Source organism: Podarcis erhardii (genome assembly GCF_964252035.2).
Source record: "Podarcis erhardii genome assembly, chromosome: 4".
NCBI classification, from domain to species: domain Eukaryota; kingdom Metazoa; phylum Chordata; class Lepidosauria; order Squamata; family Lacertidae; genus Podarcis; species Podarcis erhardii.
Genome location: NC_138508.1, coordinates 10,651,545 through 10,679,206, shown reverse-complemented (window position 1 = coordinate 10,679,206; position 27,662 = coordinate 10,651,545). Strand labels below are relative to the sequence as shown.

General features: G+C 48.5%; 2 protein-coding genes across 6 annotated transcripts in view; one reads left to right on the top strand and one right to left on the bottom strand.

Annotated features, from left to right (window-relative positions):
• Window positions 1-11,920, top strand: part of GDPD4 (glycerophosphodiester phosphodiesterase domain containing 4) — a 42,446-nt gene extending 30,526 nt beyond the window's left edge. For all 4 annotated transcript variants that reach the window (XM_081860459.1, XM_081860458.1, XM_081860456.1 and 1 more), the window contains 6 exons: window positions 786-1,010; window positions 3,113-3,270; window positions 4,688-4,835; window positions 5,928-6,010; window positions 8,649-8,731; window positions 11,348-11,920. In XM_081860459.1, coding sequence (XP_081716585.1) covers window positions 786-1,010; window positions 3,113-3,270; window positions 4,688-4,835; window positions 5,928-6,010; window positions 8,649-8,731; window positions 11,348-11,376 — 726 coding nt within the window. In that variant the 3' untranslated portion in view covers window positions 11,377-11,920. The remainder of the gene's footprint in view (window positions 1-785; window positions 1,011-3,112; window positions 3,271-4,687; window positions 4,836-5,927; window positions 6,011-8,648; window positions 8,732-11,347) is intronic.
• Window positions 11,921-12,259: 339 nt separating this feature from the next.
• The window catches only part of MYO7A (myosin VIIA), a 152,073-nt gene continuing 136,670 nt past the window's right edge, over window positions 12,260-27,662 (bottom strand). For both annotated transcript variants that reach the window (XM_081860001.1, XM_081860002.1), the window contains 8 exons: window positions 26,690-26,803; window positions 25,732-25,819; window positions 24,467-24,573; window positions 22,358-22,543; window positions 21,100-21,216; window positions 19,329-19,412; window positions 17,257-17,376; window positions 12,260-13,062 (listed from right to left, as the gene is read on the bottom strand). In XM_081860001.1, the coding sequence (XP_081716127.1) occupies window positions 12,973-13,062; window positions 17,257-17,376; window positions 19,329-19,412; window positions 21,100-21,216; window positions 22,358-22,543; window positions 24,467-24,573; window positions 25,732-25,819; window positions 26,690-26,803 (906 nt within the window). In that variant the 3' untranslated portion in view covers window positions 12,260-12,972. The remainder of the gene's footprint in view (window positions 13,063-17,256; window positions 17,377-19,328; window positions 19,413-21,099; window positions 21,217-22,357; window positions 22,544-24,466; window positions 24,574-25,731; window positions 25,820-26,689; window positions 26,804-27,662) is intronic.

Sequence of the window (27,662 nt, the reverse complement as noted above, 5' to 3'; positions counted from 1 at the left end):
TAAGTACGGACCTCCGGAACGAATTAAGTACTTAACCCGAGGTACCACTGTACTTGGCTACGAGTGATTGCCAAAGAGAAGAGGTATTTGGACGTTTTGGCTCTCGAACGATTGAAAATCGGAAGTGAGTGTTCTAGTTTGCAAACCTTATTTGGAACCCGAATGTCTGACGGGGCTTCCACGGCTTCTGATTGGCTGCAGGAGCTTCCTGCAGCCAATCAGAAGCTGCGCTTTGGTTTGGAAGTCAAACGGACTTCTGGAACAGATTCCATTTGACTTCCAAAGTACAACTGTATAGCATAGTGTGAACAGGCTACTAGTCTGTATTCAGTCACATTGATGCCACACATTTAAAGAACATTTATACCACCCCTCATTGATGCTGAGGTCCTCCTCTGAGGGCCTTCTGGTGGTTCCCTCACTGCAAAAAGCAAAGTTACAGGGAACCAGGCAAAGGGCCTTCTTGGTGGTGGCGCCCTCCCATTAGATGTCAAGGAGATAAAGAGGCACACAACTTTTAGAAGACATCTGAAAGCAACCCTGTATTGGAAAGTTTTTAATGTTTGATGTTTTACTCTCTTTTATATATGCTGTAAGATGCCCAGAGCGGCTGGGGAAACACAGCCAGATTGGTGGGGTATTGTTATTGTTATTCTTAATAAATAAAATGGTCATGGCTCCTCTCACGAAGGAATCCTGGGAACTGTAGTTTACCTCCCACAGAGCTACAATTCCCAGCTCCTTTGACAAGCTACAGCTCCTTCCCCCCCCTAATTCCTTTGCAGAAGAGGCCCTTCTTCGACATGCCCCTGCTCTCGCCTGAGGATGAAAAACTGGCAAGAAAGCAGAGAGTCTACAAGCTCAGCGACCTCTTGAAACTTGCTTATCAGGAGGACAAACTGGTCATCTTTGATCTTCAGTATCCTCCAGCACATCACCCTTACAGGGACACCTGGATCGACAGAACCGTGGAGGTCCTCAAAAAGGAAATGGGGAACAAATCTCACTTGGTACGAGACGTCCCCTCCTCCGAAACCCCGCCCCTCTTTATCCAACTTGAATTTCCCCCCGAGTATGTTGCGTGTGGGCCAGATCCTGACCCGCCAGGTATCAAATCACTGATGGGGATTAAAAAAACACCACATACAGGAAGCTTGCCGATATTAAGTCAGGCCATTGGTCCGTCTAGCTCAGTATTGTCCACACTGATTGCCCACAGATTTCTATGACTGTATTCTGATCTGAACATGTCCCCCAGATGCGGTCTGGGGAGATTTTCCTCAAATTTGTGAAGCAAATACTCCCCCTTCCTTACCTGCCCCCCGATTGGTGCAGTGGAAGAGTGCTCAGATAGCTGGCTTGGTTAGCTAGAGCTCCATCAGAGACTTTGCTGTGATCCATACCTCCTGAGATAAGGGGGGTGGTTTCTGGGCATTAGGGATGAAAGCAAAATTACTGTATTTTTTGCTCTATAAGACTCACTTTTTCCCTCCTAAAAAGTAAGGGGAAATGTGTGTGTGTCTTATGGAGCGTAAGCAGGCTGTGCAGCTATCCCAGAAGCCAGAACAGCAAGAGGGATTGCTGCTTTCACTGCGCAGCGATCTCTCTTGCTGTTCTGGTTTCTGAGATTCAGAATATTTTTTTTCTTGTTTTCCTCCTCCAAAAACTGGGTGCATCTTGTGGTCTGGTGCGTCTTATAGAGCAAAAAAATCTGCAAAAAATGACACGGGCGGGGATTCTCTTAGGTATCGCGGGGGCTGGAGCCAGCCCCCATGAATGTGGGGAAGGGGCGTGCCGCCCACAACCCCACCTCCTTGTTTATCGCAGAAGTGGTTTTGCTGTAAGCCTGACTGAATATGCTTTATAGCTAGCCCGGTTGAAAACATTCAAAATAAAACAGCACAAACCTGCGGCAACTGCAACAAAATGTTGCAGCGTGAAGTGCTCACTGTTCCGGCCAGCCAAACCCTTTGGTAGGATATGTTGGGATGTGTCCGGGGAGACAGGGAGCTGGCTCCAGCCCTCCTGCCGGCAGCTGGGAGAACTCTGATTCTCAGAACAGCATCAAAAACTGCGACTCAAGCCTCAGAGACCTTTAGAGACTGAGCACGCAAGCCAGCAGAGATAAAAACTCTTTGCAACGGAAGTAGCCGACAGAGGCATATGTAAGCATATTTACAAGTGTTTATTCAGCATCAGGACAAAAGAAAAACATGCCTGCTTCCATTTGTGTCCAAGTAAACAGCATAGGCATGGGAAATGGGTGGTGCTGTGGGTTAAACCACAGAGCCTAGGACTTGCCGATCAGAAGGTCGGTGGTTCGAATCCCCGTGACGGGGTGAGCTCCTGTTGCTCAGTCCCTGTTCCTGCCAACCTAGCAGTTCGAAAGCACGTCAAAGTGCAAGTAGATCAATAGGTACCACTTTGGCGGGAAGGTAAACAGAGTTTCCGTGCACTGCTCTGGTTCGCCAGAAGCGGCTTAGTCATGCTGGCCACATGACCCGGAAGCTGTACGCCGGCTCCCTCGGCCTGTAAAGCGAGATGAGCACTGCAACCCAAGAGTCGGCCACGACTGGACCTAATGGTCAGGGGTCCCTTTACCTTTAAACAACATAGGCAAAAGCTATATACAGTGGTGCCCCGCAAGACGAACGCCTCGCAAGACGGAAAACCCGCTAGACGAAAGGGTTTTCCATTTTGGAGGCGCTTCGCAAAACAAATTTCCCTATGGGCTTGCTTCGCAAGACGAAATGTCTTGCGAGTTCCTGCAGGTTTTTTTCCCCTTCCCCCCCTTTTCCTAAGCCGCTAAACCGCTTATCAGCTGATCCACTGATAAGCCGCTTATCAGCTGATCCGCTAAAAGCCGCTAAACCGCTAATAGCGCTAATCCGCTAAGCTGTCAATGGGCTTGCTTCGCAAGATGAAAAAACCGCTATACGAAGAGCCTCACGGAATGGATTAATTTTGTCTTGTGAGGCACCACTGTACAACGGAAGTTCCCAGCAGACTGTGCGGGAAGTAAACAGACATACAACTCCATATGCCTGTTCTAATGTGGAATGGAACTATATCCTAACAGGAATAATTTCTGTTCATCTTCTGCCAATCGCAGGTCTTGTGGCTGGAACCAAAGTATAGATCCATTGTCCAGAGCTTAGCTCCTGAATTCCAGCAGACCTCAGGCGTGGCTTACCCAGTCGAGGTCCTCCAGATGTCTCGCATTTCCAGGCTCAACTTGGACTACAGAGATTTGCGCTGGGTAGACATTCGGTAGGTTGACTCCGCCACCCACCCTCAGAGAACATATCGGAAAACCGAGTCTTGATTTCCGCAGTGAATGTTTCGGGCAAATTTCAGCGGGACGTTTATGAAGTGGCAGATCAGTGGTTCCCAAAGGGGGGCGGGGCGGGGCGGTACTGCCCCCTGGGAGGTGGTGGGATTGCCTACTGGGGGTGCTAAGGAGCAAGGGGGCAGCAAGAGGGTGCTGGAAGTGGCGATTTAAGACCCCAGGTGAGTGACTTCGACCCACATATTGGGAAACTGGTATCCCTCCATCAAGTCCACTCATCACATTAAGAGTTTACCGAGTACCGTATTTTTCGCTCTATAGGATGCACTTTTCCCCCTCCAAAAATGAAGGGGAAATGTGTCTGCGTCCTATGGAGCGAATGCAGGCTCCTCGGCTTCAGCGATAGCAACGGGAAGCCTCTGAAGCGCAGAGGCAGCGCTCCCTCCGTGCTCCGGAGGTTTCGTGTTGTTTTCGCTGAAGCCTGGAGAGCGAGAGGGGTCAGTGCGCAACGACCCCTCTCGCTCTCCAGGCTTCAGGCAGCTATCCGCAAGCCTCCGGAGCACAGAGGGAGTTCCCCCCGTGCTCCGAAGGCTTGCGGGTAGCAGCCTGCAGCCTGAAGCCCGGGGAGTGCAGCGCCAACTCCCGCTGAGCTCCTCGGGCTTCAGGCAGCTATCCGCAAGCCTTCGGAGCGCCCCCCCAGCCCCACAAGCTCCGGGAGCGGCGGCAAGGCTGCGCGCAACCTTGAAGGCGCTCCCGGACCTGTTCTGGGGGCTGGGGTCAGGGGAAGCTTGGGCTTCCCCCGCCCCAGCCCCGCGGCTAAAAATGAAGCCAAGACAGCAAGCAGGTTCCATCCCGCTCGCTGTCTTGGCTTCTGCCAAAGCCATGTGCAGCCTCTCCTGGCTGGAGAGGTTGCGGACGGCTAAAGAGGAAGCCAAGACAGCCAGAGGGCTGGATCCCGCTCGCTGCCTTGGCTTCTTTGCTCTTTTGGGGGGGGATATTTTTTTTCTTTAATTCCCCCCCTAAAAACTAGGTACGCCCTATAGTCCGGTGCGCCCTATGGAGCGAAAAATACGGTAGTTTCTAAGTGCCTAAAATGCAGAGGCTGAGTCAAAATACCTCCAGTGCAAATGCCTGTTCTTGAAGCTGAGCTATGGAACTCCTTGCCACAAGGCCGGTGCTGCTGCAGAGAATTTAGCAATACTGAAAGACAGCTTAGGTAGCACTAGGGCATGGTGTTGGCCCTTGCCAGCTGATTATGCCCAACTCGGCCTCTGCCCACTACTGGCTTGCCCCGGCATCACCATTTTGTGACTGGTCGGCTCCGTAATTTGCAGCCACTGAAAGCAGGGCCTCAAGAACCCCCCTGGTCTAAGAGGAACCCCTGTGCTCACTTGACAGGGAATACGCGAAAGCCAACATCTCAACCAACCTCTGGGTGGTCAGCGAGCCATGGCTGTTCTCCTTGGCGTGGTGTTCTGGGGCCGATTCTGTCACCACCAATGCTGTCCACACCCTGGGGGACCTCCAGCGGCCTCTATTCCTCTTGGTAAGTGCAGACAGCATTTCCCAGTCAGTGAAAGGGAACCACGATAGCCACTGAGACACCAGCACGCCACAAAATTTGGACTACCCTTGCAGTGGTACCTTGGTATTCAAACGCCTTGATTCTCAAACACCAAAAACCCAGAAATAAGTGTTCCGGTTTTTGAACATTTGTCGGAAGCTGAACATCCGATGCGGCTGTTGGCTTTTGTTTCAGGGGCGCCTGCACCAATCAGAAGCTGCGCCTTGGTTTTTGAACATTTTAGAAGTCAAACGGACTTCCGGAACAGATTAAGTTTGCACTTTTGTTTTTGCTATTTATTTTGCTATTTATTTTTGAGGCTTTTTGTTTTTGTGACTGTTTGGTACCCAGTTCAGCTACTGATTGATTGATTGTGTGACTGCGGAAATGGATAAAAGCCCCCCATCCAAACAATGACTATCATCAGTGCAGGGAAGAAAAAAAATTAATTGTAATTTTTATCATCTACAATACTGTCTTATTTATTTTATAGTGCAGCACATTGATTATTGCTTTCATTTTATGGATCAATGGTCTCGTTAGGTAGTAAAATTCATGTTAAGTTGCTGTTTTAGGGGTTGTTTTTCAAAGTCTGGAACGGATTAATTCGTTTTGCATTGCTTTCTATGGGAAAGCGCGCCTTGGTTTTGGAACGCTTTGGTTTTGGAACGGACTTCCGGAACGGATTAAGTTTGAGAACCAAGGTACCACTGTACTTAAAAAACGTGTTCACTTATGGCAGAGTATCATTTATAAGAGAGTTGGTTTGAGTGAGGTTTCACTGCCCTTCTCCAGACCTTCCAAGTGCCCTTATTTTCCAGAGACAGGCCCAGATTTACAGAAGCCGTCCCGGTTTCTGATTTGATCCCAGAATGTCCCACTTTTCCTTAGGACGTCCCCATTTTCGCCGGAGAAATGTTGGCGGGTACGGATAGGACGTCCCTATTTTCATCGAACTGTTTCACTGTCAAATGGCCCGGGTCCTTCTTTCTCGTCATTCTTTTCAGAGTCCCACCCCCTCTCTGCAGTTTCACCTTGAGGCGTGACTCCAGTTTGTCCCCTGTTCTGTTACAGACACCCAGCGAGTACCGGAGTATGTGGATAGCGACAGACGTCTTGGCGGTCCTCTTCATCCTTCTCATATTCGCTTTTCACTGGTAAATACTTCCTCCTCCCCATGCACCCCCAGCGTGACAACAAAATCAAGTCCTTCTCAAGGCCTCCAACCTTAGCTGGAGCTTCTAGAGCAGCGGTTCTCAACCTGTGGGTCCCCATATGTTGTTGCACTACAACTCCCATCTTCCCTGATCACTGGTCATGCTGGCTAGGAATGATGGGAGTTGTAGTCCAACAACATCTGGGGACCCACAAGTTGAGAAACACTGCTCTAGAGGTTGGATGCCCATCAGTCCCGGATGCTATAGTTGAGATTCCTGCATTGCAGGGGGTTGGACTAGATGACCCTCAGAGGTCCCTTCCAACTTGATAGTTCTATGATTCTGCAATTCCTCCCGAGACGTCTGCTGGTCCTGTGTTATCAATGTTAGAATTTTGCCTCGGTCAGAGGAATGTGCCTACTTCTACAGGCACCGGCTCAATTCCCTTTGACCTCCCCCTGCGACTCCCGGCAGGTAAACAAAATTAGGTCTGTATCGGCGATTTTTCCCAGACTGTGAGAAAAACACACCACTGCTTCTCCTCCTCCCTGCTCCCCAGGGAGGGGAAATAGACTCAGACAGAAACGTATCTACATGCTTTTATTTCTGTCTTTAGCAGCCATACAGATAAAGATGTCTGCACTCTTTGAACAACAGAGAGAAACTCCAACTGACCACCCATGTACATCCTGTACAGGTCATATGACACACACACTGAGCTCACATCCTGTGCTCAGTACGGAGAAAGGACTGCCCCTTTCTTGCCATGGCAACAGTCACAAACATCCTGTCTGGCTTTCCAGCCACCTGCAGCTAGCTTAGCTGCTTCTTGCTTCTGCATTGCTTCTTTATGGTAACAATCAATGGGTTGGGGCTAGGGTTTCAACTCACTTCTGGGTCCGGTGGCATCCCAGTAGCCCCCCCAAGTTGCTATGGGGTTTGGGGAGGGGCAGGTTCTGCGGTCTCCTGGCTGGCACAGTGCTGTCTTAAGAATATGCGGCACTGGGGTGCAAAGATCTGGCCGGCGCCCCCCCTCCCAGGTTGCCCAGTCCCAGGCGCACAGGATGGCAGAGCCGGCCAGCGGCTTCAGCGTCTCGCTGGCTCAGTCGTCCCCAAACTCGCGGCACAGAGCTGTCTGCTTCTACCAGTCCACAATAGAAAGTGTCCTTTCCTACTGCATCATGGTATGGTACACTGGTTTGACATCATCTGATAGGAAGTGCCTACACAGGGTGGTGAATACAGCACAAGATATTATGGGCTGTCCCGTGAATTCGCTGGATGAAATAGCGGAAGAACGTTGCCTCAGAAGAGTGAGGAAAATTCTCAGGGATGATTCACACCCTGGCTGGCACTTTCTTGATCTCCTGCCCTCGGGCAGAAGATAATAGAATCAGGATTAGTCGCACCAACAAGGTAAAGAACAGCTTCTATCCGTGGGCTGTTAGGCTGCTGAGTGAAAAGATAACAACAGGGCAACTGACTTTCGGGTTTAGTGTGTGTGTCAGTAAACGAGGGGAATTAAGACTAAGAGAGCTGAGTGGGGGGTGCTCGTGTAGTCTCACTGTATACAAGTTGTACAAGTGACAATAAAGTATTTCAAAAAAAGAGCCCGCCGCAGCATTCCGACCGATGGGTGGGCTCAACTCTTGGGCCCTGGATTCTTAGCCTGGTGCCCCTGAGAGCCCAGCGCTCAGGTGCCCCGCACCCCTAGCGCCTATGGGAAAGATGGCCCTGCCCCTAAGGGCCCTAGCCAGTGGACTAATTCCACAGTATCATCTCCTTGAGAGCTGGACTGGGGGGGAAACCTCTTCGCTGGGTCTCTTGCCCCTCCTGGGAGCAGCCACCAAGAACACATAACACCGGTCCTGAAAGACCTGCATTGGCTCCCAGTATGTTTCTGAGCACAATTCAAAGTGTTGGTGCTGACCTTCAAAGCCCTAAACGGCCTCGGTCCAGTATATCTGAAGGAGCGTCTCCATCCCCATCGTTCATCCCGGACACTGAGGTCCAGCTCCGAGGGCCTTCTGGCAGCTCTCTCACTGCGAGAATTGAGGTTACAGGGAACCAAGCAGAGGGCCTTCTCGGTGGTGGCACCCTCCCTGTGGAACGCCCTTCCATCAGATGTCAAGGAAATAAACAACTATCTGACTTTTGGAAGACATCTGAAGGCAGCCCTGTTTAGGGAAGTTTTTAATGTTTGATGTTTTATTGTGTTTTTAAAATTCTGTTGGCTGGGGAAACCCAGCCAGATGGGCAGGGTATAGATATATTATTATTATTATTATTATTATTATTATTATTATTATTATTATTATTATACTAGTTGCCAGGGGATTGGACTAGATTACCCTTTGAGACCTTTCCAATTCTACAATTCAATGATTCCAAGTTTCTCCCAATTGACTCCAACCCTGCTGACATGTGAGCCCCTATGTATGCAATTAAAGGAAATTATTTTTAGAGAGCACAGCTCACATATTCCCCTCCCCCACCAGTAATCCTTACAACGTCCCCATAAGGTACGCCAATATTTGCACACCCACCCATTGCAAACAGAGACCTGGAGGTGAGTGTTGGGGTGTGTGTGTGAGTTTCATGGATTGTGAATAATAGCATATTCTCTCCCTCCGCCCAGGTGGAGAGAGGTGGGACACACCTCCTACGAAGCTCAAAGCAACGGGACCTTTGATAATGGTCCATGCAGCACACCTGAGACAGGTGAGCCTTGCCCTCTCTGGGGTTGTGCCCTCAGCAAACAACCTTCTAGCAGGCAAGTGTATTTGTCCATCCAGCACCAATCCGCCGCAGCTCTTAAGGAGAGCTTCTCCGCCTTCACATGCCACCTGATCCTTTAACTCAGGGGTCAGCAAGCTTTACTGGCCATGAGCCAGATGACTCCCACAGAGATCATCCGTGGGCCGGACTGGCGCAGCGCAATGCCAGAAATCACGTCTGTGCATGTCCGTGGCACCGGAAATCGCTTCTGCACATGCCCAGACGCTGAAAATCATGCCTGCGCAGAAGCGATTTTCAGCGTCTGGACATGCGCAGAAGCAATTTCTGGTATCTGCGCATGGACAGACGCCATTTCTGGCATCACTCGGCGAGTCCCCGCGCCGCGTTGTTTTAGCGCAGCGCACAGGGGACTTGCCAAGTGGGCGGCTCGGTTTGCGGGTGGCTTGTGGGCCGGTAAAATGGTCTTTGTGGGCCGCATCTGGCCCATGGGCCGCACGTTGCCGACCCCTGCTTTAACTGAAGATGGAAGGCCACTTTTCTCAATGAAGACCTATGTGGAACAGGAAGCCCTTGTAGTCTCCTTCCTGTCCAGGAGCATTCAATGGCCAGCTTGGGTGGACGGAGCCAGACAAGGACTGCTTTGCCGAGAGGGCAGGAAACTGCAGGTCAAAGGTTCACCACGAGGGGCAGGTGATGCAGCAGATTCTCACACCAACAAGGGAAAATCCAATATTTCTGTCCTGCTTGGGAGCTTTCCAAAGGGCACTTGACTGAGAATGTGATATACGTTGTTTGTACACACACACACACACAAACACGTAGTAGAAGAAGAAGAGGAGGAGGAGTTTGGATTTGATATCCTGCTTTATGACTACCCGAAGGAGTCTCAAAGCGGCTAACATTCTCCTTTCTGTTCCTCCTCCACAACAAACACTCTGTGAGGTGCGTGGGGCTGAGAGACTTCAAAGAAGTGTGACTGGCCCAAGGTCACCCAGCAGCTGCATGTGGAGGAGCGGGGAATCGAACCCAGTTCACCAGATTACGAATCCACCACTCTTAACCACTACACCACGCTGGCCTGATACCCCTGCTTGCTCCGGTTGCCTACCCTGTCCCCCACACCTGACTATACTCCCTTCGCTTTGTACCCCCCCCCCGCCACAGCTTGCCTCAAGCCCCACCGACTTTTCAAGGCGCTTCACAGAGCTGCTTGCTAAACTGCTGTGTGAAGCAATGGCGCCGACTTGGGCCTCACACTCTGAGTACCCACTGTGGCCCGCCCACACTGTGATGTCATGATGCACACACCATGACATCACGGCACACGCTGTGGCGTCATGATAGTGGGGGGTGAGCTCCAGTGGTGCGTCGACTTGCCCCTCCCTCCCGAACGCCATTCTCTCTCTTCCTCCAGCTCTGTGCTCCCTCTTCCACTCCACACTCTTTCAATAGAGTGTAGTTCCTGCATGCCCGCCCCTGTGTTTTGTGGGTGCCCAGCCCCTATACGGGAAATTTTGTGGGTGCTCGTGCACCCAGAGGCCCGGGGAGATGGTGCCTATGGTGTGAAGCCTGCCTCCTGTTAAAATGTAGGCCCATTTGATGGAGGGTGCAGGTGAACAGTGGCTTCCCAAAATCGCTTTATGAAGCGCACCTCCCATTGAACAACTCACCTGGGCCTGCCATTCCTTGTGCTGCACTTGGCGTGGGCACCTATTGTGGTCACACGCTACAATATATTACATTTCATATTTATGTGTACAGGAATATATATCGGTATCTGTATCTACACACACACACACACACACAGCTTCTACATGTAATTGCTCAGTTGTTCAAGTTCTGGTCGAAAGTTCATGGACTAAATACAGTGGTACCGCAGGTTAAGTACTTAATTCGTACCGGAGGTCCATACTTAACCTGAAACTGTTCTTAACCTGAAGCACCACTTTACCTAATGGGGCCTCTTGCTGCTGCTGCGTCGCCTTGTAGAAAAGTTCTTAACCCGAGGTAATATTTCTGGGTTAGCGGAGTCTGTAACCTGAAGCATATGTAACCTGAAGCGTATGTAACCCGAGGTACCACTGTATCTTGATTGTCCACACTATGAGAACTGTATTTTATACATCCCGAAGACTGGATTTTGTAAATATAAATCCACTGTTTCAGGCTTCTGTGCTTGTGAGCTCCCCTCACCACTTTTCACGCACATAGGATCAGAAGATTGTGCTTCTGGTTTCAAGCAACCCACAGTTCCCCCATGACCTCTGAATTCAGGGACCTGTGATCCATTTAAAGGATGGCTAGTGAGAACAAGCTACAAAATAAATGGCTTCAGATCCTGGCTGTTCTCAAACCATGCTTTAAACTAACCACAGGCTTCTGAACCTTGTTCCACGTCACATGGAACCTTGGTTAGTTTAAACTTGAAAGCAACCATTCTCCTCTGGAATACGAGAGCAGTGGGGAGGAAGAAGTGTACAAACCTTGAGATTCACCATGGTACAAAACCAACCAGGTTTTCCTAATATTTATGAACTGGTCTACAGGCTATTCCCCGCATATAGTGGTGAGATATATTTCATCCTTATATTTTTTCAGAACTCGACAGGATGCCCATTGTGTCTTGAGAGTCTCGCATGCCAGCTGTTTAGTGAAGAGAATCATCTAGACAGAAGATTCTTTCTCACCCAAGAGCTTTGCTCTCTAGGAAGCCTCACGGATGAGGACACTCACGGCACGGCGACGGGAATTGTTGGGAGAGACTGCCCAGCAGTGCTTGGATTTGCACAGCTGACGTTACGCCGTAGGCCAGCAATTCCCCATCTTTCTCCCTTTCTTCCCTGACTACCTCTTAGGAGATGCAGAATCAAGCTCAAGTAGATTGTATCTTGTCCTCATGCACAAGGCACTGGACCATTCTTTGGAGTGGCAAAAAGGCACCCACCTTTCGGACATTTTGGTTGGGTGTTTCCAGTGAAAATTGAGGGCCTCTCTTTGCCTGTGTGGGTTCCTGCTACAAGGTGCCACAAAAGTAGGGCTGTGCTGGCTCACTGGAGAGGGGTCTACAGCCAGTCTTTCCCCCATAATGCCCCCTGCTGCAAACCTAATCATTAACTTTTTTACATGCATAAGAAAGATGAGTTTCTTAAGAAATAAAGGAAGTGAATTCCACACATTGAATCCCGTTCTGTTTACTTCTAAAGTTTGGTGTACCTTGATATACTGGGTAGCTCTGGAACCGCCAGAATTTACAGCATCCTGCTTTCAGCACTTACTCTTCTCCTTTGACCCAAGACTGGAAAATTCTGGGCACAGCGTGAAAAATGCCTTTGCCAAACAACCCACCACACCAAATATTCCTGATCAGGTCTTTCCACTGAATTTCCTCAGGTAGGAGGAAGTTCTGTTCGAAGCCCCCTCGAATGACAGTCTCTACAATCTTACCAACTGAGAAAAGCCACCCGACTCCACTATGTTAAATAAATAAAAGGAATACGAAATAAACAGCCGTCAAAACCAAACCTCCTTAAATAAGTCCAGCTATTGCACATTTAAGCATTTCACACACACCCCACACCCCCGCAGCGTACGTTACATCTCAAGTCAATCTATGCTTTTGCCCTTCAGGTTATTATTATTTTTGTTTCCTTTCATGAAATGGGCTCCCTCTCCCCGGCCTTTTACATTTCATTTTGAAAACAAGCAAACAAAAAACGTATTTCGCTTCTCATCTTCCGAAAAGAAAGAAAGAGAAAGAATGAAAGCTCCAAATCCACTAGATTTTTATGAGATCATTCCGTTTCTGGCACGGGTCCATCTTGTCGCCGGTAATGTGTTTCAAAGGCCTTAAAACAAGCAGCGTGGAGCTTTCCCCTCCACACGGCCCTTGGCGTGTCCTGCCATTTTGGTTCCAATTTTCTTTAAAAACCACGCCGGAGTTTTGCTGTAGCCTCAGGGTGACAGAAGATGCATTGAGGCTTAAATCCAGGAGCGGAGAGAGGAAAGGGGAGGCGACGCAAAGGCTGTTCTCACAGATAGTCATCTTCGCTGGAAGGGGACGTCAGCCCACAGTCCTCGGAATCGGAGTCTGACATGCTTTCGGAAGGAGTCCGGCTCATCTTCCACACGTGGGTGGAGAAGGTCTTCCCCCAGCTGCAGGGGTATCCCACAGTCCTCAGCTGGCAGAGTAACTCCAGGCCAAGAGGCCCGTGGCTCCTCTCACTTCACTTGCTGCCTTTTGTACTCCTCTGTTTGCTCATCGCCGTCAACATCTGGCTGATGTAAGACGTCAGGAGGTCGTCCATTTTGTAGCCCTGGGGGAAGAGTCGAGAGGGACAAGGTTGACACACTCTGATAGTGTTAGAATTCCTGCTCCGTGACTGCAGTCATGGGACTGTTGTCTTTCACATGACGGTGTATGTTTTGACTGCACAGAATGGAAAGTGATGGAGACAGGATGTTTATGTTACTGTGTTCCATGAAGTGGGACTATTGTCCTTGGTTTATTCGATACGATACGATACGATACGATACGATATGATATATCTTTATTGTCATTGTCCCATACAGAACAATGAAACTGAAAAATCTACATAAGACATTCAAAACCCCCTAAAAACTCTGAAACCCCATTTTAAAATACAATACACTCCTACAGAGACTCCTTATACTGTGTTTAAAACCAGAATTGCATTTGGGTAGAAACCAAATGCTGTCTGGTGCTAGAGAGAGAGGGAGCCATGTTGCAGTGCTCCGTGTGTGTTTATATGTAAATAGATTAACCATAATGCTGAGTTGATGTGGTCTGTCACGCAAGGTGCACAAACTCTGAGGATCCCTAAGTGTGCCGATGTCAGTTGGCATCAGTCACTGTGATGTTTGGGCTGGAGAAAGCTTTTGAAGCTCCTGAACGATCGACCAGGAGGGAGGGAACATGCCAGTCGGGCATGTGTCTCTGCCAGGGTCCTACTCGAGTGTAGGACGAGCTCCTGACAGACAGCACCCCCCCCCCAGTATGTTTCTGAGCACAATTCAAACCCCTAAATGTGTGGGATGTAAAGGTGCCGTCAACTACAGCATTCCAACAGAGGACTAATGGCCTCCATGTTCTAACGGGTTGCTGTGACAACCAGTTTGTCCGTAGCTGGTAGTTTTGAAAGATAACTGCTCAGTTGCAGTCGCCTCAGGACCAACTTCCCTCTGGTATAGTTTATTTGCTTGTTATGTAACCTAAGCCTGCCTTCAGGTATGGTTCTGTAAACCTGAATGAATCTGAGAGGAAAATAGTTTTATATTAGCATGAATCAGATTCGTGTGTGTACTCTCTAAGAGGGATTCAAAGGGATTTTTAACCAGGAAGGCATCTTTGCTAGTAGAACTCAGACAAGTCAGCAACAAGCTGATCGCTGCATAAACTTCTAAAGGGGATTGTTTAACTCTGCTAAAGTAAGGTTACCAGATTTTTTCAATGAATCCGGGGACACTTTTCAACTTCCATGGATTTTGTATAGGGACTGATTTGTAAATCCGGGGACTGTCCCCGGGAAATGGGGACGTCTAGTAATCAAGTACTAAAGTAAACCTTCCCACAAAATGGCCTTGGCCCAGGATACCTGAAGGAGCGTCTCCACCCCCATCGTTCAGCCCAGACACTGAGGTCCAGCTCCGAGGGCCGTCTGGCGGTTCCCTCCTTGCTAGACGTGAGGTTACAGGGAACCAGGCAGAGGGTCTTCTCGGTGGTGGCACCTGCCCTGTGGAATGCCCTCCCATCAGATGCCAAGGAAATAAAAAACTACCTGACTTTTAGAAGACATCTCAAGGCAGCCCTGTTTAAGGAAGTTTTTTAATGTTTGGTGTTTTATTGTGTTTTTAATATTCTTTTGGTAGCTGCCCAGAGTGGCTGGGGAAACCCAGCCAGATGAGCAGAGTAATAATAATAATAATAATAATAATAATAATAATAATAATAATAATAATAATTTCTCCTCTACCTCCTTGGGTAGGATCCTTCTTTCCAACCTCAGGTATCAAGGTGGGGTTCTGGATGTGGCCCCCCAGACCTCCCCAGCTGGCCCTCAGAATTCTCAAGCCACCACCCTGTCTGACACCCCGAGTCTTTGGCCTGGTTGATGTTTCTCCTTGAACGTGCCTGGAATGTGGCCTTACAAGGAAGCGGGCAATCTATTTTGCACCGTTCTATATCCTCCAACATTCCTCTGATGAAAATAGGGACAACCTGCCCCCTAATAATATTAATTATAATTTTATTATTTATACTCTGCTCATCTGACTGAGTTGCCCCAGTCACTCTGGGCGGCTTCCAGGATCCATAAAAACATAATAAACTTTTTAAAAAAACCTTTCCCTAGACAGGGGTGCCTTCAGATGTTTTCTAAAGGTTGTATAGTTACTGATCTCCTTGGCTTGGGGGTCGCATAACTCCATACCCTCCAACATTTCTCTGATGATAATAAGGGCACAGAAGGGATGCGGGTGGCGCTGTGGGTTAAGCCACAGAGCCTAGGACTTGCCAATCAGAAGGTCGGCAGTTCAAATCCCCACGATGGGGTGAGCTCCCGTTGCTCGGTCCCTGCTCCTGCCAACCTAGCAGTTCGAAAGCACGTCAAAGTGCAAGTAGATAAATAGGTACTGCTCCGGTGGGAAGGTAAACGGCGTGTCTGTGTGCTGCTCTGGTTCGCTAGAAGCGGCTTAGTCATGCTGGCCACATGACCCGGAAGCTGTACGCCGGCTCCCTCGGCCAATAAAGTGAGATGAGCGCCACAACCCCAGAGTCAGCCACAACTGGACCTATTTATCTACTTGCACTTTGCGGTCCTTTGGAACTGCTAGGTTGGCAGGAGCAGGGACCGAGCAAAGGGAGCTCACCCCGTCGCGGGGACTTGAACCACCGACCTTCTGATCGGCAAGTCCTAGGCTCTGTGGTTTAACCCACAGCGCCACCCGCATCCCTATGCTACCATATAGACAGTATTTATTTTGTCATCACCTCAGTCTCCATAGACTTCAGTCATCTTTTTCCAGCCCTGAGGTCCAGAAAGCTTGTTATTACAGTGGCACCTCCGTTGCGAATGGGATCCATTCTGGATCCCCGTTCGCAACCTGAAAGGAATGCAACCCGCGTCTCTGCATGTGCGGGTTGCGATTTGCCGCTTCTGCGCATGCGCGTGGTTATTTTGCGTGTCTGCGCATGCGTGAGTGGTTAAACCTGGAAGTAACCCTTTCTGGTACTTCCGGGTCACCGCGGGAGGCAACCTGAAAATATGTATCATGAAGCAAACGTAACAAGAGGTATGATTGTATTATGTATATATATTTATGAAGCAAAAGCAGAATTTCTCATGCACTATTGGTTCTGTGCCAGGATCCAAATTCTGCCCTGTCAGAAGGAGCAAGGATCTGACAGACCCATGGCAGAGAGGGCTATCTTCTGTCTCAGATGTAGCAATGCTTGTGAATACCAATTGCTGGAAACCTCAGACGCAGGGAACAAGGGGCAGTTTTCTTGTGTTCAGATCTTGTTTGTGGGTTTCCCACAACCATGTGGTTGGCCACTGGGAGAACAGGATTCTGTACACTAAGGTCCAGTGCCGAGGGCCTTCTGGCGGCTCCCTCCCTGCGAGAAGTGAGGTTACAGGGAACCAGGCTGAAGGCCTTCTCATTAGTGCCCCCCACCCTGTGGAACACCCTCCCAGCAGATGTCAAGGCAATAACTACAGTCATAGCTTGGGTTAAAGTTGCTTCAGGCTGAGTGCTTTTGGGTAGCAACCCGGAAGTAATGAAATGCGTTACTTCTGGGTTTCGCCGCTCGCGCATGCGCAGATGGTCAAAATGATGTCATGCATATGCGCAAAAGCGGCAAATCACGACCTGAGCACGCACAGACGCAGGTTGCGTTCACTTCAGGATGTGAACGGGGCTCCAGAACAGATACCGTTCGTATCCAGAGGTACCACTGTATTTTACTTTTAAAAGACAACTGAAGGCGGTCCTGTTTAGGGAAGTTTTTAATGTCTGACGCTGCATTGTTTTTAATATTCAGTTGGAAGCCACCCAGAGTGGCTGGGGAAACCCAGCCAGATGGGCGGGGTATAAATAATAAATTATTATTATTGTTGTTGCTGTTATTGTTGTTGTTGATTGGCCAGCGGCCTGATCCAGCGGGCTCTTCTTATATTGGTATGAGTGTATCTAAGCTAGGTTTGTGGGGCTGGGGCTGGCCAGCATTCCACATCATCTCCCCACCACCTCGGGGACCAGGTTTGGTCGGGAGGCGGTGCCATTGACCTGCCAGTCACCTGACATCACAATGGCACCAGGCGGCCATTTTAAAACTCAACCCATGCAGGCCAACTCAATGCCCACAAAGCATGACCAACAGTGGATGGCCAAGGCCTTGGAGGAGCCATGTAGAGGCTCCACAGTCTGAAGGTCCATTTTCCTCCGCATTTGGGAACTGTGCGCTCCTGAAAGCATTTTGGGTGACTTACCAGCGAAGTCTCGCAGAGCAGCTTGCTCCCCCGCACCAGGTTGCCGATGGTGATGTGGAAATAGGTGTTGCCGCTGCTCCAGTTGGAGATCTTTGTGAAGGGGTGCGTGATGAGAATATCCTGGGGACACGGGAAAGGAAGTCAGGAGTGTCACCACAGACCCGACTCTGGACCCTGTCTCCCCACTCCATCAACTCAGCCTTCAGCAACTCCATGGAAACAAGGGATCCACCACACACGGTCATGGGAGGCTTAGACAGGACACTCAATGGTAGGGCCGGGGGGGAATTGCTTCGGCTCATCTGCACTTCCTGAAATGATGTGTGAAACTCACATTTCGCCAGGTTTTGTGATGCTGTTCTCCAACCAAAATTAGTATATAAATATGGGAACATTAGGCATTGGTTGGTGGGCATCTATCTGTCTGTCTCGAGACACAATGGAATGCACCTCTGGCAGTGAAGTGAAACCACTGCCTTAGCAGTACTGAAGTGAGCTCCCCGGGTGCAAACCTGGGTAGTTTCAGTGTAAATGTGCATTAAAATGCATATATTGGTGAAACTGACATATAAAATGTGTTGCATTAGGGAAAATTGCATACAAGAATGTGCATTGTACGAGAAATACATTCCAAAAGGTTGATGGATTTTTGGGACTTGGAGGACGTTAAAAGCAGCTATCACAAAGTGATGCACAAATGCGTGGAACTGAATATAAGATTGTCAGGGGCTCAGGAGCAGAGACACAGGGGAGAGAGGAAACGGAGAGCGAAGGGGAGGAATCTGAGGGCAGTTTAGGGGAGTATAACAGTGGCCCGAGAGATTCCATGAGCTTCTCCAGCGATTCAGAAGATTCCCAGAGGGGGGCGCCGGTGGCCAGGGCAAGGGGGGTCCCAGGGGGGACACACCAGAAACAAGGGGCCAGCGGGGACTCCCAAAGCAGCAGTGGGAGATCAGGACCAGTTTCCCCACCAGAGCGGAGTGGGGGGGAGGAGTCCCATGAATCAGGGCCAGCGTCTTCTCCAGTAGGGAGAGAAAATGAGTCAGGGCTGGCCACGCCTCCATCGGAGAGTGAGGGAACGGAGGGGAAGTCAGGTCCAGTTACCCCCCCCCCTGAGGGGGGAAGCAGTGACAGGAGCAGTGAAACGGTCAGAAGGAAGGTTGCCGGCTGGGCGCGCGCGCCAAGTTCAAATGTACAGGCGCGCGGGACAGCTGGAAGCCCGGATTGGGAGCCAGGTCCTAAAGCACGCCGGAGGCAGGGGGAAGAATCCGGGGACTCAGCATCAGAAGAGTCCAGGAAGGGCAACACACCAGCAGGCAGACGGACCCAGAGGAGGAAAGAGCAGAGGAAGAGGTGGAGCAAGGCTAGAGTCTTAAACTGGTGTCTGGAGGGAGGAGATTCAGACGGAGCTTCAGCGGTCTAGCGTTGAGATGTAGAGCTGCGCGCCGCGGCTTTGAAATCGAAACTGAACCTTAATAAAGACTTTTGTATATAACAAGAACTGGCGTTGGTCCTTTGTGAGCTGGGACCTTGGGCAGCCCTGACAAAGATCAAAAAACTGAAGTGCGCAAGTAGATCAAACCTATCCACTCTGAAGGAAATCAGCCCTGAGTGCTCACTGGAAGGATAGATCCTGAAGCTGAGGCTCCAATACTTTGGCCACCTCATGAGAAGAGAAGACTGCCTGGAAAAGACCCTGATGTTGGGAAAGATGGAGGGCACAAGGAGAAGGGGACGCCAGAGGACGAGATGGTTGCACAGTGTTCTTGAAGCTACCAGCATGAGTTTGACCAAACTGCGGGAGGCAGTGGAAGACAGGAGTGCCTGGCGTGCTCTGGTCCATGGGGTCACGAAGAGTCAGACACAACTAAACGACTAAACAACAATAAGTCAGCGACAGAGTGCAGGGAAAAGGCCTTTAGGTTCCATCTCATCATCTACATCATGTAGGTGAAACTTTTTGGCTGCAGGCTGACTTTGACAGATGGGCAGGGCAACACACCTGTCAATCTTGATACTTTGCATGGATGACAGAGAAGCTTTAGGGAAGCTGCATGAAAGACTTGCCTTACCTTGGTTTTGCGATCAATGAGGCTGACGCCGTGCTTGTTGATGGCGATCAGGAGGAGTTCTGGGTAATTTGGATCAGTTGTTTGCTGTTTGGAGTGCAAAGGTAGAGACATGTTAAAGGACTGGGGTGGGGGGTGGGAATGACATGCACATGCCAATCACCCTGCCCCTCTCATTTTTTTAAAAAAAGTAAGGGGTTTTTGTGTGTGTTGCTTTTTCACTGTGCGATGCCAACATTTTTGTCTGTGTTTCATTTGTTTGGCGTGTGCATGCAGATGTTTTGTCTTGTTTTCTGGCTGGGAGGACACTGCCTGCTTCAGTTCTGTGGGATGGCAGAGGGCCTTCTCGGTGGTGGCACCCGCCCTGTGGAATGCCCTCCCATCAGTTGTCAAGGAAATAAACAACTATCTGACTTTTAGAAGACATCTGAAGGCAGCCCTGTTGAGGGAAGTTTTTAATGTTTGATGTTTTACTGTGTTTTTAATATTTTGTTGGGAGCTGCCCAGAGTGGCTGGGGAAACCCAGCCAGAAGGGCAGGGTGTGTGTGTGTGTGTGTGTGTGTGTGTGTGTGTGTATCTAATTTGGTACATACAACAATTCAAAGATTGGGGACCCCTGGCTGCCCGTCTAGTAACTGATTGGGTTTCATTTGTTTATTTAATAAAATTTATATACCCCTTGATTGTTAACAAAAAGAAAGAAAACACCTCAAAGTGGTTTACAAACAAGAAAACAATATAATCAAAGAAAAAAAATCCCAACCCTACTTTAAAACATGCACAAGTGAAAGCAGATTAAAATTACCTCCACTCTCTAAGCATCAGGGTAAAAAGGTAAAGGGACCCCTGAGCGTTAGGTCCAGTCATGACCGACTCTGGGGTTGCGGCGCTCATCTCGCTTTATTGGCCGAGGGAGCCGGTGTACAACCAGAGCAGAGCATGGAAATGCGTTTACCTTCCCGCTGGAGTGGTACCTATTTATCTACTTGCACTTTGACGTGCTTTCGAACTGCTAGGTTGGCAGGAGCAGGGACCGAGCAACGGGAGCTCACCCCGTCGCGGGGATTTGAACCGCCGACCTTCCGATCAGCAAGTCCTAGGCTACAGCGCTACCCGCGTCCCTTTGAAAGCATCAGGGTAGGCTTGTTTAAATGTCAATGTTTTTTGTACGCACTGAAAAAGAGTACAGTGAAAGGGCCTGCTTTATCTCAATAGGCAGGGAATTCCGAAGAGTAGATGCTGCCACCCTAAATGATCTACCAATTTATCTGTGTATATATTATTTTTTGTTATTTTGTACCACGCTCCGGGGATTATGAACGAAAGGCAAGAATACAGTGGTGCCCCGTAAGACGAACGCCTCGCAAGACGGAAAACCCGCTAGACGAAAGGGTTTTCTGTTTTGAAGGCGCTTCGCAAAACGAATTTCCCTATGGGCTTGCTTCGCAAGACAAAATGTCTTGCGAGTTCCTGCAGGTTTTTTCCCTTGCCCCCCTTTTCCTAAGCCGCTAAGCCGCTTATCAGCTGATCCGCTAAAAGCCGCTAAACTGCTAATAGCGCTAATCTGCTAAGCTGTCAATGGGCTTGCTTTGCAAGACGAAAAAACCGCTATACGAAGAGCCTCATGGAACAGATTAATTTCGTCTTGCGAGGCACCACTGTACAGATTTTGTCACGAAAAGAACCAACCAAGCAAGCAAATATTTCTGATACCCGTTGTCCCACCCTAGATCCCCGGACGCTCCAGATGACATAAAGAAGCACCCATATTCACCTTCACTTCGAAGAAAGCAGATCCAAACGTAGGCCACTTGAATACAATCTTCAGGAAGGCAAGCTTGGCTTCTTCTCTCGTTTTGCCAGCGTGCTTGTTGAAATAGGCCACAATGGACTGCACAGAAAGAGTAAAAAATATTTCGGTTTCTCATTCTTCTAAATTTGAAGTTTAGTTTCCCACATTTCCTCCACATCAATTTGCGGTGGTTGTTTTTTTAAGTCCTCATGAAAATTCACCAGCATTTTGGGGCGAAATTTTAATTTTAATGCAATTTTGCCTCAAGTTCACTTTTTGCAAAGCAATTGTCCACAAACAATGCATTTTATATGCATTTATTTGCACATTTCACCCTAGGATATGCATTTTTGTACGTATTAATTCAGTTGTGATTCCTGCATTGTGGGGGTTGGTCTAGACAACCCTTTGGGTCCCTTAGCATTCTAAGATACTATGATTCTATGATTCACTGCACTGAAAAAACAAAAACATAAACAGAAGTGCTGATTTGAAAGGATGCCTGTGTTTCAGTTTGTGTAATGTATCGAAAAGTGATAATCAGGTATGTTTGCATTAAATGCAAACTGAACTGAATTCTACCTCCATCTCAACAAGCAATCAAGGACACCAACCACATAATTTGTGTGCAAATGATGTTAGAGATCTGGGGTTTTTGATCTGGGACAGGGCTGGATTTACGTATAAACTAAACAAGCTATAGCTTACGGCCCCACTCTCTTGGGCCCCCCAAAAAAATTAAAGGAAAAAAAGAACTGGATGTACATTTCCAAAATATAAGATAAAAAACAAATAGAATAGAACCTACATGCAGCAACAGTGTTTTGTGTTGTGTAGGCTCCTGTGATGTAAGTCATGGGCCCCGCCTGCTAGCCTGCTCTCTAAAATATCACTGTTTCGCTCATTTCTATATATAGTGTGCCCCCATTCTGCATGGACTGATTGCATGGCAACATGTGCAAACGGCTTGAGATACCTATTAGGTCCATAACTTACCATATAGCATATATTCAACACAAAAAACAGTGATATTTTGTTGTTGACAAAGGACAGCTGGACATAGAAAGGGCCCCATTACCTTCAGTAGCTTAGGGCCACATCAAACCTAAATCTGGCCCTGATCTGGAAGCTGGCAATGCTGTAAAAGACATGCATGTGGGATGGAAAGGGTGCAAAGGGGGGGGGTCCAGGGGTGCAAGTGGGACATTGGGGTGGGTGGGTGGTGCTGGAGCAGACCTACCCTCTTCCAGTCATCTGGAGACAGCTGCCGAATGAGAGACTCAGGCACCAGCTCCTTGAGGAGTTTAGGAATGGTGGGGAAATAGGACTTGTCGTCTTCAAACTTTACCCTATAGATGAGGGCCCCAAGTTGCAGGACTTCCTCCCTCGAGCATTTATGGTAGCCGCGAAGGTACTTTGGTAATTCCTGCACCAGAGCGAGAGAGACAGAGCATTTTGCAAAGTCACACAAGCAAAAAGACGACTTCGCCCATAGAGATGGAGAGCACCGTATTTTTCCGTGTATAAGACGATATTTTTTCCCTTAGAAACAATAGACAAAAATTGCGGGTCGTCTTACACACAGATAGCAGAGGGGGGATGGGCGATTGGTGGCAGCAGCCAGCAGAAGATTGGCAGTGGCAGTTGGGCGTGGGATTGGTTGCTGCGGCAAGGCCTGCTGACGATTGGCTGCAGCTGCAGCAATTGGGCGGTCGATTTATGGCAGCGGCCAGGTGTGCATGCAATGGGCTGTGGTTGCGTCGAGTGGCAGTGAGCGTGCAGATGATGAGTGTGTTTTTCAGTGGTGGGCAGGCTGTAGAATGACTGGCGGCGGTGACCCCCCCCCCAAGAAAAGCTCCACAACTCTGGGCAATCCCCCCCCCCCAAAGCTCACCAAGTTTGGGCAATTTCCCTCCCATTTTTTTTTGTTGCGGTCCCAAAAAACAGGGGTCGTCTTATACAAGGAGGGGGCGTTACACATGGAAAAATACGGTATATCTGTCTTTCTTTCACAGCTTCTGGATGGGTTCAAGGGACGGTTTCTTGCACAAAGCCTGGAAGAGTCTGTTGTTGCCTCTGACAAATAGTGAACGAAGCAAATTGTGCTTTGGCCATTTTGCAGAAGGCTACTTCTCCCTCGCTGCTTCTAAAAGGATCCTAAATGTAGATGCCTGAGGTCAAGAGTTAACTTTTCTGTTAACGTGACCTTTGTCTCATTGCTTTCGCAGTTGCTTATGTGAGACTGCAAATGCATAATCTGTCAATTTTGGTTTCTCATTTTTCCATCCTCAAGTACATATTTCTTTCCATATGCACATTTTGGCAGGCAAATCTTGCTTAATATAAGCTTTTTCTGGCAAGCAATTCCCAACTGATACGATGCATTTTTGTACATTATTGCCGCAATAATTATTGCCCAATAATAGGTACATTACAGTTTGCATATCATTTCAGGATGCGCAAACTGGCGGGTTTGCGTCAAAATGTGAATGGAACCAAATTCAACCCCGCAGCTCGCTGCTGTTCTCCGACTCCCAGGATTGGTTGCCTGAGGCAGCCGCCTCGCTTTACCTAATGATAGAGCCGGCCTTGATAGAGTCCTTTTTGTTGTTATCTTTCCTGGAGTTCCTGGGTAAGATGCCATCTTGAAAGGTGCTCAGCAAATCCACCTGTTAATCATCTTTTCGCTTTGAGCTATGTTCGGAGGCCTTGCCTGCTTTGGGTCTGTCCACCCCCCTCCCCCAGGCTTCAAGTTCCCTTGGTGTTGCTGTTCCTAACTCAGAGAGCCTGGGGTTCTGCTCCCCTAGATTGCTTCTTGGGAGAAAAGCAATGACAAACCTGGACAGCATCTTAAAAAGCAGAGACATCACCTTGCCAACAAAGGTCCGTAAAGTTAAAGCTATGGTTTTCCCAGTAGTGATGTATGGAAGTGAGAGCTGGACCATAAAGAAGGCTGATCGCCAAAGAATGGATGCTTTTGAATTATGGCGCTGGAGGAGACTCTTGAGAGTCCCATGGACTGCAAGAAGATCAAACTGATCCATTCTGAAGGAAATCAGCCCTGAGTGCTCACTGGAAGGACAGATCCTGAAGCTGAGGCTCCAAGACTTTGGCAACCTCATGAGAAAAGAAGACTCCCTGGAAATGACCCTGATGTTGGGAAAGATGGAGGGCACAAGGAGAAGGGGATGACAGAGGACGAGGTGGTTGGACAGTGTTCTCAAAGTTACCAGCATGCATTTGACCAAACTGTGGGAGGCAGTGGAAGACAGGAGTGCCTGGCGTGCTCTGGTCCAGGGGGTCATGAAGAGTCGGCCACGACTAAATGACTAAACAACAACAACAATACCTGATAATAGTGGAATATGGAGTCGGCCATCGAATCCTTTCCAGGCACAGTGTTTGTCCACAGCTTTTTCATGAAGAACACTTGGTAGGTGAGAGAAGGCACTATCCCTGCCCAAAGAAAGCATTGCAAAATTAAGCTAGGAAATGGTTGTGCATTCTAGGGCAGCAGACTATATGTGGAACTACCGACTAATTCTTCCTGAGGCCTGGGGTGGACCACTTCAGATAGGAATGTGTGAACCAGACCATTTTGCTTTTTCTCTGTTGTCATCAGTTTGCCATTAAAAATCAAAGTTCTCATGAAAATTCATCAGTGAATATATGCATATCTGATACATGCAGCTTTCCCTAATATACCCATCTTTGCAAGCGCTCCCCACAAATATAATGCATTTTTGCACTGCATTTTGTCTAATGTGATGCATTTTTGTGCACGCTCCGCTGCAATGCATTGCATTTTTCTTCATGTTACCTGGCTGTAGAATTGCACTACAAAATCTGGAAAACCACCCTGAGATCTGCGAGTGAAGGGAAATATACAAATTGTAATAACAATAGCAATAATGGTGATGATGTGTGAATTGTTTTGGGAATTGCAAAATGGGCACGTTTGCCTTTTAAATGCGGCCTGAACTGAATTTCTCCCCCATTGGTGGACAGTGAGGTGAAGAAATGCTCTTCCATTTTTTACACACACACCCTGCACACACCCTGCACATAGAAAACTAGTACGTCAGGGAGAAGGGTTCTAGTTCCAGCCTCAAAAGAGCAGGCAGTCATGTTAGTGTAGTGTAGTGGTTAGAGTGTTGGCCTATGACCTGGGAGACCAGGGTTCGAATCCCAATCTGCCATGTTGCTCACTGGGAGACCTTGGGCCAGTCATGCACTCTTAGCCTAACCTACCTCACAGGTATGAGCTTTCGTGTGCATGCACACTTCTTCAGATTGAAGAAGTGTGCATGCACACGAAAGCTCATACCTAGAACTAACTCAGTTGGTCTTTAAGGTGCTACTGGAAGGAATTTTTTTATTTTGTTTTGACCATGGCAGACCAACACGGCTACCTATCTGTAACTACCTCACAGGGTTGTTGTGGAGATAAAATCGGAGAACCATGCACACCATTTTGACCTCCTTTGAGGAAAAGATGGCATACAAATATATATTTTTAATGTGATAAATAAAAGAAAACTGACGTTTCCCTCGGGCTATTATTATTAAGTGCTCTCCAAATGAAAGGGCACAAGCAGTTATACAGGTATTTACCATCTTTTGGTGGTCTGGCTTTCTTGATCCAATCTGTCAGGTGCCTGACAAAGTCAAAGAAGAAGTCTCCTTCAGGTACGCTGATGACCTGGAAGAAAACATGGCAATGAACCAACGGCAAAGCGGCCTGCGATTCCACTTGCCAAGCGATTCGAACCTGCTGATTTATGCTGGCTTTGGAAGGTGCTCAGGCTAGGGCTTTGGTGAGTCTGCATGGAAAAAGCATTTATAGAGTGGAGGGGCAGCCAGCCACCAAGGATGCTGTGATACCTTGGGCTCATGGATGGCCAACTGCAAGGATATTCTTGGTCAACCTTTTCAACTGCCCCATTTGCCCCAACCAGCCCCCTGAATTCAGCCTGGAGGAAGGGAAAGGAATGTCCGCCTATCCGGTGGAAATATCTCCACATACTTAAAGCTATGGTTTTCCCAGTAGTGATGTATGGAAGTGGGAGCTGGACCATAAAGAAGGCTGACCACCGAAGAATGGATGCTTTTGAATTATGGTGCTGGAGGAGACTCTTGAGAGTCCCATGGACTGCAAGAAGATCAAACATATCCATTCTGAAGGAAATCAGCCCTGAGTGCTCACTGGAAGGACAGATCCTGAAGCTGAGGCTCCAATACTTAGGCCACCTCATGAGAAGAGACGACTCCCTGGAAAAGACCCTGATGTTTGGAAAGATGGAGGGCACAAGGAGAAGGGGACGACAGAGGACGAGGTGGTGGGACAGTGTTCTCGAAGCCACGAACATGAGTTTGACCAAACTGCGGGAGGCAGAGGAAGACAGGAGGGCCTGGCGTGCTCTGGTCCAGGGGGTCACAAAGAGTCAGACACGACTAAATGACTAAACAACAACAACAACATGGCGCAATGGGGATTTGTATGATTCCAGTGGGGGAAGCTGTCCACAGTCCTCTGATATAATGCCAGATGAAGCACTGGTCGTCCACTCACCTTGTCAGAGATTTTGACAAAGAGGCTGAAACCCTCCGATGATTTAAGCAGCAGCCGGTTGGAGATGTTCTGACAGAAGTCCTTGGCTTTCGTGCTCGATTCCACTTCAAACGCCTGCCCAAAAAATGGAGCAGGAACTTGAGAAGGTTGTGGTGCTTAAGGCCTGAGACCTTATTTATTTATTTATTTCATGTATCGCTTAATACCAACATCATACTGTGGAGGGGGTTATTGTTTTCGTTTTCACTACGGTCTGTGTTTTTATATCGTAAACCACCCTGCGATCCTTGGCTGAAGGGCGGTATAGAAACTGAATAAATGAAAATGAAATTGAAACGGGCTTCTAAGTGGTTTGCAAAGTATTAAAAGTAAATAAATAATTATTTTATTACATTTGTGTTCAGCCTTAAACCTGTAGATCTCAGGGTGGTTCACAAAATAAGATTACAATTAAAAAAACAGCATGGTGTAGCCTTATTAGACTTTACCGATTGGTAGGGTGAGCGTTGCTCCCAGAACAGGGAGGAAGGAGTCAAATGACACCGAGGTTTGGTTCAGAGAAAGGGTTTATTCTGCTCTCTGGATAGCAGAAGGCACTACATGAATCGGTTCACAGCAAGCACAAAAGCAAGAGAAATTGCATACAGTATATATATCTTCCAGGCACCCTCTCCCCCCTTCCCCAGGAATCCAGACACATAAGCTTGTGCACGAAGGTTGACATCACAGATGTTCCTGCTCCTGTACTCTTAACCATAAAAGGGTGTCCCTGTTCCTGTACTCTTTGTTACGATATAGAAGCAATGCAGCTGTGAGCTGCTAGCTTGAAAAGTAAACATGATGGGAAGTGGAAAATTACAAGCCATGTGAGGCTGGGACTGTGAGAGGCTGGAAAAACACTGGTGAAAATTCCAGCGTTTGTTTTGTCTGTTATCTCACTGCTCTTGGAGGGCCTTTCAAGACAGCCTGCGTT